Raw genomic sequence first — 15,411 nt, 5'->3', positions numbered from 1 at the left:
CTGTTTTTTTTTTTTGTTTTTTTTGAGACGGAGTTTCACTCTTGTTACCCAGGCTGGAGTGCAATGGTGCAATCTCGGCTCACCGCAACCTCCGCCTCCTGGGTTCAGGCAATTCTCCTGCCTCAGCCTCCTGAGTAGCTGGAATTACAGGCACGCACCACCATGCCCAGCTAATTTTTTGTATTTTTAGTAGGCCTGTATTTGATTATAGATGCCACTGCGGTCCACCTGGTGTTAGCTACTCAAAATTGCAGGTTTGGGCTGGGGAGACCAGCCAGGCACTAGTGGGCGCTCCAGATAGGCGCAGCCTTGCTCAGTGACTGAGGTTGGGGCAGATTTGGGAGACCTGGGTGCCCCTGGAGAGCAGCTGAGATGATTGGGAAGCTAACTTGCTGGGGAGAGCAGTGTCCGTTGAGTGTTGGTTACTAGTTCTCCCATACGTTCCCAAGAAGTTCAGTTGCTCCAAATGTTAGAAACACACAGATTGTGACACATCTGAGTGATTGGACACTTTTGTTCATGGTAACCATGTAAATGATCTTTGATGCCTGAGAGAAGGGCCATCCGTGACACAGGGAGTGGGTTAAGCAAGCTGGGTCCAGGAGATTGGGATGATCTTGATGTGCTAGCTGAGCTTCCTTTATCCTAATAAAACATTTTTCCATTCACTACCTCCTTGATCATGGTAAAAATGCTGTTATTTTTATGCGCTTTAATTGCTCAGTGTTAATTTCAAAATGTGTTTACCTTTTCATTTAGCTAACCCTGTTTCTAGAAATTTAATATTTAAGTATCCCAGTCTTCCAGATTCTTTCTTCACAAGTCTGTAAGTGAAGTCTGTATTCACTCAGCAACAGATTGTAAGGCTGGAGTGGCTTTAGGAGACCACTCTCCTTTGTGGCTGGGAAGCAGATCTCACCCCATGGGTGGGCAGTGCATTCCCCCTACCTGGCACACTCTTCTCATTTCCCTTTTCAGCCTAGCAAACTCTTCTATCTTCTGGCAGCTTTAGAAAATGTACTGAGCCTGTGTTACCTGCTTGTCCTCTACATATGTAGGAAACCTCAGCATGAGCCTCTGAGGTGTCAATTGCAAGCAGTGTGACCATCTGCTCTCCTCACCAAGCCAGCCTGAGGGTCTCTTCATCTTGAAGCCTTTTCTGTGCTATCCTGACCCCTTCCAGCCTCCTTTGCAAAACCACCTTGCACCCAGCTCTGGGAGGCAATGACATGTCCCCATGCACCAGATTGTGAAATTCTATCAAATCCTTAGAGTCAATATTGGTGCTGCCTTTGCCTGGCACATAAGGACTCAATACATAGTTGAATGAATGGATAACTCTGAAAGAACTGAAATCCTCTTCCTCAATGGATCTTTGCCAACATGTATTCTATTAGAATTCAATAGTTGGGTATAGCAAGCCAATGTGTTCAGTTACCTGGGAGTATATTTTATGACTCACTCAACTCAGGGGCACTGCAGATGACCAGGCTGCCTATAGTCACCCTGAGTTTTCTTATGAATGTGTATGTTGAGCAGGTAACACTGGCTTGAAACGTTTTCTAAAGCTGCCATGGTCAATCATATGGAACTTTGGGGTCTTAACTGCAGGGACTCCCACCTGAGTGGGAGGAGGAAGAGGAGGCAGAGCTTCCATCCAGAGGAGAATCCTGGGTAGACTTCTCATGTCCTATACCTCAGTGGCCCCCAAACTATTTGGCACCAGGGACCAGTTTCATGGAAGACAATTTTTCCTTGGAGTGGGGGATGGTTTCAGGATGATTCAAGAGCATTACATTTATTGTATACTTTGTTTCTATTATTACATTATAATATGTAATAAAATAAATGTACACCTCACCATAACGTGGCATCACTGGGAGCCCTGAGCTTGTTTTTCTGCAACTAGATGGTCCATCTGGATGTGACAGGTGACAGTGACAGGTCATCAGGCATTAGATTCTCATAAGGAAGGTGAAACCTAGATCCCTCGCTCATATGGTTCACAATAGCGTTTATGCTTCTATGAGAATCTAATGTCGCCACTGATCTGACAGGAGATGGAGCTCAGGCAGTATAGCAAGTGATGGGGGACAGCTGTAAATACAGATGAACCTTCAGTCACTCACCCACTGCTAACAGGCCACAGACCAGTACTGGTCTACGGCCTGGGGGTTGAGGACCTTTGCTATACCTGAATGTCTTCCCTATCTCCCAGTCTTCTGGTTCCCAATTCTGCACATCTGCCCTTGGTCAGCAAGCACTCCCCATCTGAGGCACCATCGCTTACCTTGCTCTGTCAGACACCCAGTAGAGAAAAGTAAGGGTAGGGAAGAGCCCATCTTCTTAGTTTTCTAAGTTCTCTTCTTGGATCAAATTCCCAGGGTTTTCTAGCCCCACTACTAGTAACATGTGGGGCTGGATACTTCTCTGTTAGCAGGGAGTTGGGGTGGGCTTTCTGTGCGTTGAAGGATGTCTAGCAGTATCCCTGGCCTCTACCCACTTGATGCTAGTAGCACCACCAACCTCCTACTCCGACTAGGAAGTGATAGCCAGAACTATCTCCAGACACTGCCCCTTGTTTCAGGCTGGGGCACAGAGTGTAAAATTGAGACCGTATTTGTTAAGAGATAACTACTTTGCTTGACAATGTATTCAAAGACACCATTAATTTTAAGTGATTAAGGATATAGCATTTTACATTTTACTTTTTTATTGGGTATTTCCTGTATGATTTTATGCCTTGAGGTTTTTCCTTTTTATTTTTTTGAGATGGAGTTTCACTCATCACCCAGGCTGGAGTGCAATGGTGTGATTTTGGCTCACTGCAACCTCCACCTCCTGGGTTCAAGCAATTCTCCTGCCTCAACCTTCCCAGTAGCTGGGATAACAGGCACCCGCCACCAGGGCTAATTTTTGTAATTTTAGTAGGGATGGAGTTTAACCATATTGGCCAGGCTGGTCTCGAATTCCTGACCTCAGGTGATCTGCCCACCTTGACCTCTCAAAGTGCTGGGATTACAGGCATGAGCCACTGCGCCCAGCCTTGGGGGTCTTGTTGATCCCATAACTTGGAAATATTTTTCTAGATTTTTTTTTCTGGTTTGAAAGCAGTTTTGTTTTTAACTGACCTCTATCTTTTAATGCATAAGAATAAATATTCTAGACAGAGTATGTGGTAAGGATCTAACCTTCCTATTTTCTAAACACAGTAAACTGTCTGAAAGTCATTGTTTTTGAATTATAAGTTACTTCCCTCACTCTGCTTATAGTATTAGTTGCACAAAACTTTCCCCACATATTTATAAGGATCCCTGAATTAAAGGAATACTGAATGACTCTAATACACGACCAGGAGAAGGATAATATCTGCAGCAGTCAATGAAATTACTAGACAGTGACACAGACAGGGAAGTGAGGCTGGCACATGTGAGGACATTAGCTATTTGGTCTCAGCTTAAGCCACAATTGCATAAAAATATTTATCAAAGCATACATTTTTAGGGGAAATGAGACTTAAAGAATATGAGTAAAATATTAATATATTTTAGTTAATACATGAACTATGGTTAATAATGGTACAACTATGAATAATTTTATTTTCTTCTTCTTTAAGTGCTAAAGTTTTTATATGTACAGCACTACATTTAACAATGAACACACAAACACACACACATATGGTATCTAAGAGATAGAAAATAAGTGAAAAGGAAATCACAAGAGCCCCCCAGGACCTGCAGGTGGTGGTCAGTGTTCCTAGGCTGATCATTCAACATTAGCTGCCATGGGTCTTTGTTCTTAGAGGCCGCAGATGGAGCCACCATCTTCCTCCTCAGCCTAGTCAGCCTAGTATCTGCCCATTCCTGGAGTGGGCTTCCTAGGATGAGAGGCTGGAGTCTTTTCTAGGAATGAAATTTGTAGGGTTTGCTTTTCCTCATAGGTCAAAATACCAAATTTTATGACTCTCCTAACTTTCTTTCTCCTGGGGACCCCCACATATGGCAGGGAAAAGGGGCTTCTAGTTGCATGAGGTGCCCAGGTCTGACTGCCTCATTCTCCAGCCCTCAGCCCCCTCTCCACCACCTCTTTCTCTAGGCGATTCTTCAAGGATATGCCCCACAATGCCCTTGACAAGAAGTCCAATTTTGAGCTCCTAGAGTAAGTTCGGGGATCACCCGCCTCCCCTCCCTTCCTGTCCCTCCATGTGTTCTTTTCCTCCTCACCCTCTCCTCTACCCCTCCCCAGACCAGAGCCACACGGGCTGTCTCCAGGTCCCTGATTGGCCCACAGTCCTGGCGTGGGGGTGAGTGGGAGTCACATGCTACCTTTTTCTTCCTTCTTGCAGAAAGGAAGTGGGGCTGGACTTGTTTTTCCCAAAGCAGATGCAGGAGAACTTAAAGGTGAGAAAACCAATGGGTGAGGATCTCTTTGTGCTGCTTCCCAAGACTAGAGTGGAAGGGTGAGGCTGCAGATACTCAGAGAAGCCAGGGCATCTGCACAGCCTTGGGCATTTGGACACAGGACCACTAAATGCACCCAGGGGTTCTCTCTGGGTGGGAATCCAGCTGTGACATGCCTGGGCTCCCATTCTGCATCGGGGCCTTATCAGCTCTTTGGCCTAAGTGCTGGGAAGCTGCTACGCCCTGCCCCCTACACCTCATTCATACGGTTACAGGGAGTCTCTCTTGAGACAGTGGGTATGTGTTTTAGGTCATAGATTACAGCTGCTCTTGGGGCAAAGGCCCTGAGGACCATTTGCAAGCAGTGGGCAGTCTCTTGGTGAGACCCTAAGGAAAAGAGTGAGAGCTGGGAGAAGCGGGCCTCCCTCACACTGCCCATCCCCTCCCCCAGCCCAAACAGTTCCGGAAGATGATCCAGCAGACCTTCCAGCAGTATGCCTCGCTCCGGGAGGAGGAGTGCGTCATGAAGTTCTTCAACACCCTCGCTGGCTTCGCCAACATTGACCAGGAGACCTACCGCTGTGAACTCATTGTAATGGCAGGCTCTCTTGATCCTCTCCCTGACCTGGATTCCAGGCCTCTCAGGAAAGGGGGCCAGGAGGGGGCAGGGAGAGGCTGCAGTGGCTGCACATTCTCAGGCAGCAGGGCCTGGCTAACCTGCTGACACAGAAGTCACGGGCATCACCTTGCCTGAAGTAGGCGCCGAAATGTTGGCCTCCAGCTCTGGGGGGCCGGCAGGACAGGAAAGACGTCATAAGGGGAAATCAGTATGGCCAGGGTTTTGGGGGAAGGAGCTGGAGACCTGGGAGACAGTGGCCTGTGTCTAGCTTAGGGAGCTTTTCTTCAAGTTTCTGGAGAATGGGGAGGGCAGCTCTGGGACAACAGTCCACTCTTCTTCTATTCCAGCAAGGATGGAACATTACTGTGGACCTGGTCATTGGCCCTAAAGGCATCCGCCAGCTGACTAGCCAGGATGCAAAGGTATAGAGACCACGGGAAGCTCCCCCCAGCTCCAGGCGGGGAGATCTTCCCCTCTCTGCTGCCTCCCCCGTCTGCCCCTTTGGTCTTCTTGCCCCCATTGCTGAGAGTAGAGTCCTCCTAAGGCCATGCCCTGGCGTGAGCAGCCATGGAGAGCGTTTAGAGATGGCAGCGTTGGGCAGATGGCTCTTTACATCCCCATGACTGTCATCTGCACAGAGGTGGCAGGAGGGGGAGACAAGGTTGCCATGATTACTCTCCAAGTTCAGCAGTGTCACTCTTTCAGTGACAATATGGGACCTGATACCCCTGGAAGTCAGGGGACCTGGGTCCAGTTATGGCTCCACCGCCAGCTTGACACATGACCTTGAGCAAGTCTTGGCTTTCACTAGACCTCATTTTCTCCTTGGCATGGGAGGGGTAGGTCTAGGTAAAGCTTGTGGTCCCAGGACAGCTTTGAATACAGCCCAACACCAATTCGTAAACTTTCTTAAAACATGATGAGATTTTTTTGTGCAATTTTTTAAAACTCATCAGTTATTGTTAGTGTTAGTGTCTTTTATGTGTGGCCCAAGACAATTCTTCTTCCATCGTGGCCCAGGGAAGCCAAAAGATTGGACAGCCCTGAACTAGAAGATCCTTCTAGGCTTAATAGTCTTTGATTCTCTCTTCATCTACCAGAGAAACTCCCAGTTCCTCCTCACCGCAACTCCCCTATACTAACCAATCTGCACAGCCCAATCCTAGTAGTGTCGTGGTCTGAAGCTCCCCCTTCTTTTCCCACAGCCCACCTGCCTGGCCGAGTTCAAGCAGATTAAGTCCATCAGGTGCCTCCCGCTGGAAGACAGCCAGGCAGTGCTGCAGCTGGGCATTGAAGGTGCCCCCCAGGTGAGTGTCTCCGGGCACCTGGCAGCTCTGCCGGGGTTCTCACAGCAGGTTGGGAGCTCTCGATCAAGCCAAAAGTCCATGGCACACAGGAGGCCAGGAGCTTCCCGGCTGTGGGGGTCGTGTTAAGAAAACTGCACCAAGTTCTTGGACAAAAGGTACCGGGATGGTGATCAATTATAAGAAAATTTGGGAAAGAACTTTTGTAATGTCAGGAAAGAAATTGGGAAGGTTTTCAGCTGGTGGGATGTTCAAAGTAAGCAGAAATCGGGTATAAATCACAGGCCTAGGTTTTACCAAGGGAACAATGATGCAGAAATCAAAAACATGGTTTGGTTTTTTTTGGTTGGTTGTTTTGTTTTTGGCAGTAAAACAGTCTGTAGGGCATTCCTCTCTCTCTCCCTTCGTCCATCTGCACCCCTGCCCCATCGCCTCCCCCTTCCTTTTCTTTTGTGATTTTTTTTTTCCTTCTTTCTTTCTTTCTTTTTTGAGACAAAGTTTCACTCTGTCACTCAGGCTGGAGTGCAGTGACGCAATCTTGGCTTACTGTAACTTCCGCCTCCTGAGTTCAAGCGATTCTCCTGCCTCAGCATCCTGAGTAGCTGGGATTACAGGCGCCTGCCACAAGGCCCAACTAATTTTTGTAGCTTTAGTAGAGACAGGGCTTTGCCATGTTGGCCAGGCTTGTCTCTAACTCCTGACCTCGGGTGATCTGCCTACCTCAGCCTCCCAAAGTGCTGAGTTTAGAGGCATGAGCCACTGCGCCCAGCCCCTCCCATTTTCTCAGTTTCTCCTTCCATTTATTGAGCATCTACCAGGCATCATGCTATGTACTCAGAGGCTAAAATGAGTGAAGCCGGGGACTGGCCTTTGGAGAATGTGGACGTACAGGTGAAAGGGATGATAGAGTCAGCATGGACTCTAGGGCAGGGCTCCAGGGGAGAGGTCCAGACAGCATTGGCATCCAGGCAAGGGTTGCAGCAGGTTCCTGCTGTCTCTTCTCAAGCCCTGGGGGTGGTCTCTAGCCAGGGCTCTGGGATCTCACCCTTGGCCGGTCTCTGTTCTGCAGGCCTTGTCCATCAAAACCTCATCCCTGGCAGAGGCTGAGAACATGGCTGACCTCATAGATGGCTACTGCCGGCTGCAGGGGGAGCACCAAGGCTCTCTCATCGTCCACCCTAGGAAAGGTGGGTTTCATTTAAAAGTAAAGTGACTGGACCATGCATGGCAGCACAGCCAAGTCCCCAGAGGTAGAGGGGCAGGAGCTAAGCTACTGACAGATAAGTGAATGAGGAGGCTTCCCTGACAGCCCACAGGAAGCTTCCAGTGGGCTCATCTTGGGCTGTAAGCCCTGGCCAGTCCACTGCCTGCAGCCCTGCTAGTCAGGGTCCACATAAAGGCAGCTTCTGGAGTAGAGGCATGTAGCCCCAGCAGGCTCAAAGCCATTACTAGAACAAGGCTGGTCCCGCCTGTGCGTGTCTCCATCTTGGGGTCAGATTCAGGAAGTATGGGTCCCCGCTGGAGCACATGAAATCTGGCCCAAGGCAGCCTCCAAAGAGGATTTCAGTTCTGGCCCAAGCCTCCCCAGCTCCCAGGATAGGAGAGAATGGAATTAGGGGGTGGGGTGGGAGGAGAGTCCCTTGTAGGAATACTGAGGAGGTCAGTCACCTGCCTACGCCCCTGTGTCCCCAGTACCAACCTCCTCCATCCTCCTCTCTTCCTAGATGGCGAGAAGCGGAACAGCCTGCCCCAGATCCCCATGTTGTGAGTATGGTGGGTTTCCCCCAGCTCAGCCAGTGCTGCAGAGAGGAAGAAGAACAAACTGGGAGTCCCTACCTCCACAGTTTCTAGCTTTCGGGCCCAGGAGAACCCTGAAAATGGATGATCTTTTCCTCCCAGTAAATGCATGCAGGAATATTCCTATGCCTTCATGCCACGTGGTGTTATCCTGGGGGGTCACTGCTTTCCCCCAGCTCCAGTCCCAGGCAACCTGGGCCGTGCTCCCAGGTCCTTGCTAATCTGAACAGACTGCTTCTCCACAGGGGGTGGGAGGAGAGGGTGGGCGGAGGCTGCCCAGGGGAGCATCGCAGGGCTCCGAGCGCTCACCTGGCTTCTGCCTTCTCACCTCCTACAGAAACCTGGAAGCCCGCCGGTCCCACCTCTCCGAGAGCTGCAGCATAGGTGAGCCACCCGCCGTGTCCTCAGCCTGCTCCAGTTGCCTCCCATCTGCTGGCTCTCGTGATACTGTCAAGGGCATCCTCCAAGTTACAGAAAAACAACTCTCCCCCATAGCTTCTCAATGATGGCTTTAAAATATCATGAATTGTAATAGCTCCTGTGTATTGAGTAGTCAGTACCTGGCACCATGTTTATCTTAGGCGGCTTGGGCTACCATAACCAAATACCATAGACTGGGTGACTTAAAACCAGAAGACTTTATTGCTGACAGGTCTAGAGGCTGGAAATCCAAGATCAAGGTGCTGGCAGAGTCTGCATCCAGTGAGTGCTTTCATCCTCATTTGCAGATAGCTGTCCTTTGACTGTGGGCTCCCGTGATGGAGAGAGAGCACTGGTCTCTCTTCTTCTGCTTATAGGGGCACGGATCCCATCATGGGGGCTCCACCCTTATGACCATACCACCTCCCAAAGGCCCCACCTCTTAATTCCACCCATCATCTTGGGAGTTAGGGCTTCAACAAAGGAATCTGGGCGGTACCCAAACATCCAGTCCCTAATGGTATTAAACATTGCAGCAGGTGTTATTTGATTCAACCTTTACAGCATCCCCAGGATGCACTTCACAGAGAGGGAAACTGATCGAGGGAGATTAACCAACTTGCCCTAAATAATGCAAGTCAGGCAGCAGAGAGCAGGGGCTTAAGCCAAGGTGCCCTTGTCTCTGTGGCCACTCTGAAACCTGGGGTGGGAGATAGGACATGCCTGGCTTCTCCTCCTGCCCACTTGGCCTCCACTGGCCTCCAGCAGGGAGTCCCACACCTGATTCCTGGTGGTGCTCACTGAGAGCATCTTGTCTATGGCTTGACCTCTTCCTGCCATTCCAGAGTCAGACATCTATGCAGAGATTCCCGACGAAACCCTGCGAAGGACTGGAGGTAGGTTCTTGACCCCCTGCACCCCCACAGCGATCGCAGTCAGGGCCCTGTGACATCACCGCAGGGAATGTTGTTTTCCTCCTTAATCCTCCCTTCATGTGAGGCTTAGATGGTGGCAAACCTGAGACGCCTTGGATTTGAAAACTGAGATGCTTTTTTTTTCTCCCTATACTGATTGATCTTTTGTGTGCCCATGGAGGTGTGTGGGGATTCTAATAACTCGCACCTGGAACCCAGCCTTCAGAGGGAGCAGGGTGATGGCTCCTCCCTGGGTCTAAGATGATGGAACATTCTAGACCCCTGTTTCCCCAGCCCAGCCCCTGGATCTTGGCTGAGGTGGTGTTGGTCTGGCGACGCCTGGCTTTACAGCCTGCAGACACTTGGGTTCCCCAGTGGACGCCATTGGTCTCTGCTCTGCGACTGTTTTCTCCATCTGTGCAGGTCCACAGTATGGCATTGTCCGTGAAGATGTCGTCCTGAATTGTATTCTTGGGGAAGGCTTTTTTGGGGAGGTCTATGAAGGTGTCTACACGAATCACGTGAGTTCCAGGCTCTTCCCTGACACTACTCTTCCACGTGTCTGTAGGGTGAGCCAGAGCTCGAATCTGAGCAGGTTGGAGTTGGCGCAGCCTTCATCCACTTGGAGCCCTTAGGGCCCCTTGTCCACAAGGTGTGGCAGTATTTATTAAATACTCAGAGGATAATGGAGACGAGTCATTTCCAAGAGGGGTAGCAAAATACCAGAGATGGAGATACAGGCAGAACCTGGAGAAGGGTCACTGATTCTTGGTAGGAGAACACAAAGCAGGCGGCGGGATAAAGACAGTTCTGAGAAAAGGCAAGGCAGGATCTGGAATTACTGTCAAGGCCTCTGATGCGGCAGGGCAAGGCTTACAGCTGTGGCCACGCTGCTAGCAGGCCCAGGGGAAAGGCCAAGCAGAAAGAAAGAGGCAGAAAGACTGTAAAATCTAATGATAGAGAGAGAAAGGCCCAGCCCCCACATGTGATAATGACCTGCAGGAGGCCCTGGCTTTGGGCAGGTCACACAGCCCCTCAATCTCAGCTAGATGGCCAGCTAGTCCTCAGCTAGATGGCCAGGGGCTTGTACCATTTGACCACTAAAGTCCTTTTCACTTCTAACAGACCCTGATCAAGAAGAAGGGGAGTGGGGAAGGAGAGGAGAGGAAGAGAAAGAGGAGAAGAAGAGAGACATAGGAGAAAGGGGTCTCAGCTGGCAGGGATGTTTGCAGGAGGCTGTGGGGAGGCCAGGGGGGACACTGCAGAGCGCTGGGCTGGACCAAGGGGTTCTGAACACACTGTCGTTGCAGAAAGGGGAGAATATCAACGTAGCTGTCAAGACCTGCAAGAAAGACTGCACTCTGGACAACAAGGAGAAGTTTATGAGTGAGGCAGGTAGGGACCCCTTGGACCAACCAGGCCTCCAACATGGGAGGGGCTTGGGCCCAGGAAGAGATGGGGAAACAGTGCAGGGACCCACATTGGAGGAGGGCTCCCGTTCCCCCAGCTGGAAGAACAGAGGCCTTTGCTGAATTAGACCTTTGAGCCGCTCCACCCATCCCTCTTGCCTGCCCCCCCATCTCCCCCACCACTGCAGTGATCATGAAGAACCTGGACCACCCACACATTGTGAAGCTGATTGGCATCATTGAAGAGGAGCCCACCTGGATCATCATGGAATTGTATCCCTATGGGGAGGTGAGCTGGAGGTGGCAGAAGAGGGACCCTGTGGTGACAACTGGCCGCAGAGCAGTGAGGAGGGGGGGCATTAGAGCACAGCCCCCTCCTTCCAGCTTCCTGTCTTCTGTATTCAGTTGGAGCAAGCCAGAGGCTCTATTTGTCAAGGAAATTGCTGGAACATTTTGCCAGCTTTGGGTTTGCTTCTCGTCGCCTCCAGGGAAGGTTCGGGAGCTGCCAGTACCCAGCCCCCTGGCTCCATGCCGGGACCAACCAGGGGTCTTGATGGCATCTCCCTTTTCCCACAGCTGGGCCACTACCTGGAGCGGAACAAGAACTCCCTGAAGGTGCTCACCCTTGTGCTGTACTCGCTGCAGATATGCAAAGCCATGGCCTACCTGGAGAGCATCAACTGTGTGCACAGGTAGGGCAGAGGGGCGGCCGGCAGCGCAGAAACCAGGCCTTCACCAGGTCCTCAAGGCATCCGGGTAGAAGCAGGGCCTGGGTGTGACAGAGCAGTATTGGGATCCCAGCATTGGCCCTGCCTGTCCCGGCAACTTCGAGCACTTGAGTAACTTCTCTGACCCTTTGTCCTCATCTGTAAAGTTGCAGGCACTGTATGTACCTCATGGGGTTGTTAGGAGTAACTCTGAAGTCTGAGGTGTCTGTCTAGAGCTCAGGACCTTCCAGCACCTCCCCTGTGAGTGCCAGGAAATTGCCCCCAACCTTGCTCAGAGCTCACTCACCTCCAGCTCACCAGCTTGGTAGCATGTGATTCAGGAAGAAGGGACTGGGCCGGAGCTGGGCCAGGAAGATCCCAGAGTACTGGCCTGGACACCACCCTCGCCCCTTGGCTGCTGAGTCCAAACCTCCCTGTGGCTGTGGAGCTGGCCCCTGCCCTATCTGGTTTTGTGCTCATTCCTTGCCATGAGAACCTGACCCCCAGGGGAGTCAGTGGTTGGCCATTACTTGCCACTGACGTTGGCTATATGGCCTTGTGTCTGATTCTGTACAAAGCCACATCAGGGGATAAAATCCTGCATTCATTCATTCGTCCATCCATTCACTTATTCATCCATCCAACAAATATGGAACACGTCTCAGTGTCTGGCACTGGCCTGGGCTCTGGGACAAAGTTGTGACGAAAACAAGCAAAAATCTTTTTCCTTGGGAAGCTTACCTTCTGGGATGAGGGTCACACTGGAGACATCAGTTGTCAGGACAAATGTGATGGGATGAGAGATTTGTTTATTTTGTTTGTTCATTTGAAGGTGCCATGCTTTTAAGTCGTCATCTCAACTATAAAAACAAATGCCAGGGAGTGGAGCCTGCCTGTGAGAAGCAAGCAGGCAAACTAGTTTGGGGTTGGGAGTGATGGCAAGGACACAGGGTAAACTGAGTCAGCAGAATGTCTCCTGGGAGGAGCGAGAGCTCAGCCCTGGACTAGCCTACCTGGGCGACACCCTTTTCCACCAGTGACCTGCTGGGCAAGTTCCTTCAGCTCCCTGAGCCTGGTCTCCTCCCCTACACCTGGAGGTCTGAGGGTCTGTGTGTTATGACTCAGGGTATGTGAAGCCCTTGTGTGATCCTGGTATCCTCAGTTCCCCATCAGAGTTAGCTGTGCTGCTGCTGCTGCTGCTGCTCGTGCTATTCCAAAGGCCTAACCAGTCCTATGGAAACGCAGATGAGAGATAATAACTGTGTCCACGGAAGTAGTTGGAGTTTATTATTGAAGAATCAACAGGTGACAGCCTCCCTGGCAGGGGGGACAGTGTAGGCAACAGCACAGAAGTGGAAGGTAGCAGATCCCAGGGACCTGAGCCAGGCTTCAAGCTGCAGATGTGTGAGAAGGGGTGACAGAGACAGAGCCCAGCAGCAAGGGGGAAGGAGATGGCCGTGCACCTGTGTGTGTTGGGGTGCAGAGGGGCCAGCTGGGCTCCCATCTGAGCTGTGCTGCAGCAAGACCACTCAGCGGGGGCAGTGACCCGCAGGAGCTGCCCAATTCTGCTCTGGAGGCCGAGTCCCTGGGCTGCACTATTTGTCTTTCTGTCCATCTGTCTGTCTCTCTGAAGTGTCCCTGCCCCCATGGGGGTGGGCAGTGCCTCACCCTGTTCTTGGCGCCCTTCTCCAGGGACATTGCTGTCCGGAACATCCTGGTGGCCTCCCCCGAGTGCGTGAAGCTGGGGGACTTCGGCCTTTCCCGGTACATTGAGGATGAGGACTATTACAAAGGTGAGGGGGACTTCCTGGCCTCTGCTTTGGCCTTGGAGGGGTTGCTGAAGCCAAAAGTTCCAGATAAAGGAAATCTACGGTTGGACAGCCCAGGCTAAGGGTCTCCAGAAAGTAGCATGTATTTCTGGATAATTCTAATCTTTGTTCCCTAAAAATCAACCTCTTTGCCCACCTGAAGCCTCTGTGACTCGCCTCCCCATCAAATGGATGTCCCCAGAGTCCATTAACTTCCGACGCTTCACTACAGCCAGTGACGTCTGGATGTTTGGTGAGTGCTAATTAGGGAGGGCATGAAAAAGGGTTCAGATTCTCACCTCCAAACCAGGCTAAGGGAGTGGGTTCAGGGAGCAGGGGTCTGACCCCCACCCTTCGTTCCCAGGGTTCTATTTTGCTTTGGCCACTGAAAAGTCTCACAGATGGGTAGGCCAGTGGGGGTGGGGGAAGAGGGTGGTCCAGGCTAAGGGCTGGACTGGACTGTGCAGGCTCATCTTCCTGGAACAGGCTCTGTGGGGTGTGTGCTCCACCTACCAGTCCCAGAAACTGAGATGAAACTCTGTGACTTGTTCTGAGAGAGGTGCAGGGAGGGGAGAGAGCAAAGGCAGGTGAGACAGGCAGCCCCTTCCAGAATACCTTCTGAAGACCATCTCACTTCATTCTCCCACAGCCAACCCCATAAAATATTATTGTTACTCTCATTTTCTAGTTAAGAAAACTGAGGCTCAGATGAGTCAGGAGCCTGCCCGCAGCCACACAGGCACCAAGCGTTGGTGGGAGGCTTCCAACTCCACTAAGGAGTGGCTCCCCTCCCATCTAAGAGAAGGCACTCGTGGTCCCAATGATATGCCATGACTGTCACCTCTTGATCCTGCAGCACCCTGACAGGGGTCTAGGGAGCAAGGCCCTAGGTCACTAACTGCAGATGTAGGTCACTGATCCCTCAGGCGGGCTGCAATGGTGGGCAGATCCCGGGGTGCTGGATGGAGAGGCAGGACCATAGGAGCCGCTTCTGGCTGAGACTGAGCAGTAACGGCAATGGTGCTCTCCCGGGTGGGTGGGACTGGTCTTCCCCAGGGTGGGGCCTGACACTCTCTTCTACCCTAGCTGTGTGCATGTGGGAGATCCTGAGCTTTGGGAAGCAGCCCTTCTTCTGGCTGGAGAACAAGGACGTCATCGGAGTGCTGGAGAAAGGGGACAGGCTGCCCAAGCCCGACCTCTGTCCACCGATCCTTTATACCCTCATGACCCGCTGCTGGGACTATGACCCCAGCGACCGGCCCCGATTCACCGAGCTGGTGTGCAGCCTTAGGTAAGCATGGAGTGTGGGCTGGGGGCTGGCCCCCTCCCCCGGGCGGTACCAGGGAACAAGATCAGCTGCACATAGAGAGGTTTGCACTGCATCTCCCTAAACAAGACAGGCCAGGGTCAAGGACAGGAGGCTGAAGCCAGGTTCACTGTCAGATATGAGCTCAGAGATAAGGCACCCCTGGGGAAGCCTGGCTCATCCAGGCATCTGTCAACACGGAGCGCAGAGCCTTGTTCCTAGGATGTGCTTAGAAAATATTTTCTAGGTTAAAATCAAAAGCCTGAACCAGACTCTCATTGAAGGGCCTGTGCTCTTTATGGTGTTGGGGATGCCACCCGCTTCCTCTCGCCTCTCCTCTTGACTTTGATCTTTCCTCCCAGATACAAGGAAGGGAGTGATGTTGGACCTGTTATCAAGAGTGTGACCCAGGGGCCACCTATCCCTTCTGAATGGGGGACAAGGGACCTGAGGGCCTGTCAGTGCCCAAGAGCCATCATTGCCTAGGGCTGGGAAGGTTGCTGGGAAAGAGGGTCGTATGTTTTGGAGGTTCAGGGTCCTCCAGTTTTCTTGGTGGCCAGCCTGCCATTAGCCGTCCTGTGGGAGATCTGATTCTTTTGGCTTCCTCTGTGATGGGAGTCAGCCCTTTCTATAAAGGGCCAAATAGAAAATATTTAGGGCTTTGTAGTTTATGCAAGTCTCTGCCAAAACTGCTAACTCTCCTAGCTTAGACAGGAGACAATGCGTC

At 51.4% G+C, this 15,411-nt stretch overlaps 1 protein-coding gene across 4 annotated transcripts in view; it reads left to right on the top strand.

Moving 5' to 3' along the window:
- The window catches only part of PTK2B (protein tyrosine kinase 2 beta), a 133,824-nt gene that overhangs the window by 99,308 nt on the left and 19,105 nt on the right, over positions 1 to 15,411 (top strand). For all 4 annotated transcript variants that reach the window (XM_003734571.6, XM_035269934.3, XM_035269935.3 and 1 more), the window contains 16 exons: positions 4,096 to 4,158; positions 4,346 to 4,400; positions 4,852 to 4,992; positions 5,367 to 5,441; positions 6,225 to 6,326; positions 7,393 to 7,510; positions 8,048 to 8,087; positions 8,458 to 8,504; positions 9,386 to 9,436; positions 9,878 to 9,975; positions 10,765 to 10,849; positions 11,052 to 11,152; positions 11,440 to 11,555; positions 13,263 to 13,363; positions 13,542 to 13,631; positions 14,465 to 14,669. In XM_003734571.6, coding sequence (XP_003734619.4) covers positions 4,096 to 4,158; positions 4,346 to 4,400; positions 4,852 to 4,992; positions 5,367 to 5,441; positions 6,225 to 6,326; positions 7,393 to 7,510; positions 8,048 to 8,087; positions 8,458 to 8,504; positions 9,386 to 9,436; positions 9,878 to 9,975; positions 10,765 to 10,849; positions 11,052 to 11,152; positions 11,440 to 11,555; positions 13,263 to 13,363; positions 13,542 to 13,631; positions 14,465 to 14,669 — 1,488 coding nt within the window. The remainder of the gene's footprint in view (positions 1 to 4,095; positions 4,159 to 4,345; positions 4,401 to 4,851; positions 4,993 to 5,366; positions 5,442 to 6,224; positions 6,327 to 7,392; positions 7,511 to 8,047; positions 8,088 to 8,457; positions 8,505 to 9,385; positions 9,437 to 9,877; positions 9,976 to 10,764; positions 10,850 to 11,051; positions 11,153 to 11,439; positions 11,556 to 13,262; positions 13,364 to 13,541; positions 13,632 to 14,464; positions 14,670 to 15,411) is intronic.

The sequence above is a fragment of the Callithrix jacchus genome, chromosome 13 (genome assembly GCF_049354715.1).
Source record: "Callithrix jacchus isolate 240 chromosome 13, calJac240_pri, whole genome shotgun sequence".
Lineage (NCBI taxonomy): Eukaryota > Metazoa > Chordata > Mammalia > Primates > Cebidae > Callithrix > Callithrix jacchus.
This window is presented reverse-complemented; position numbering and strand designations above follow the sequence as displayed.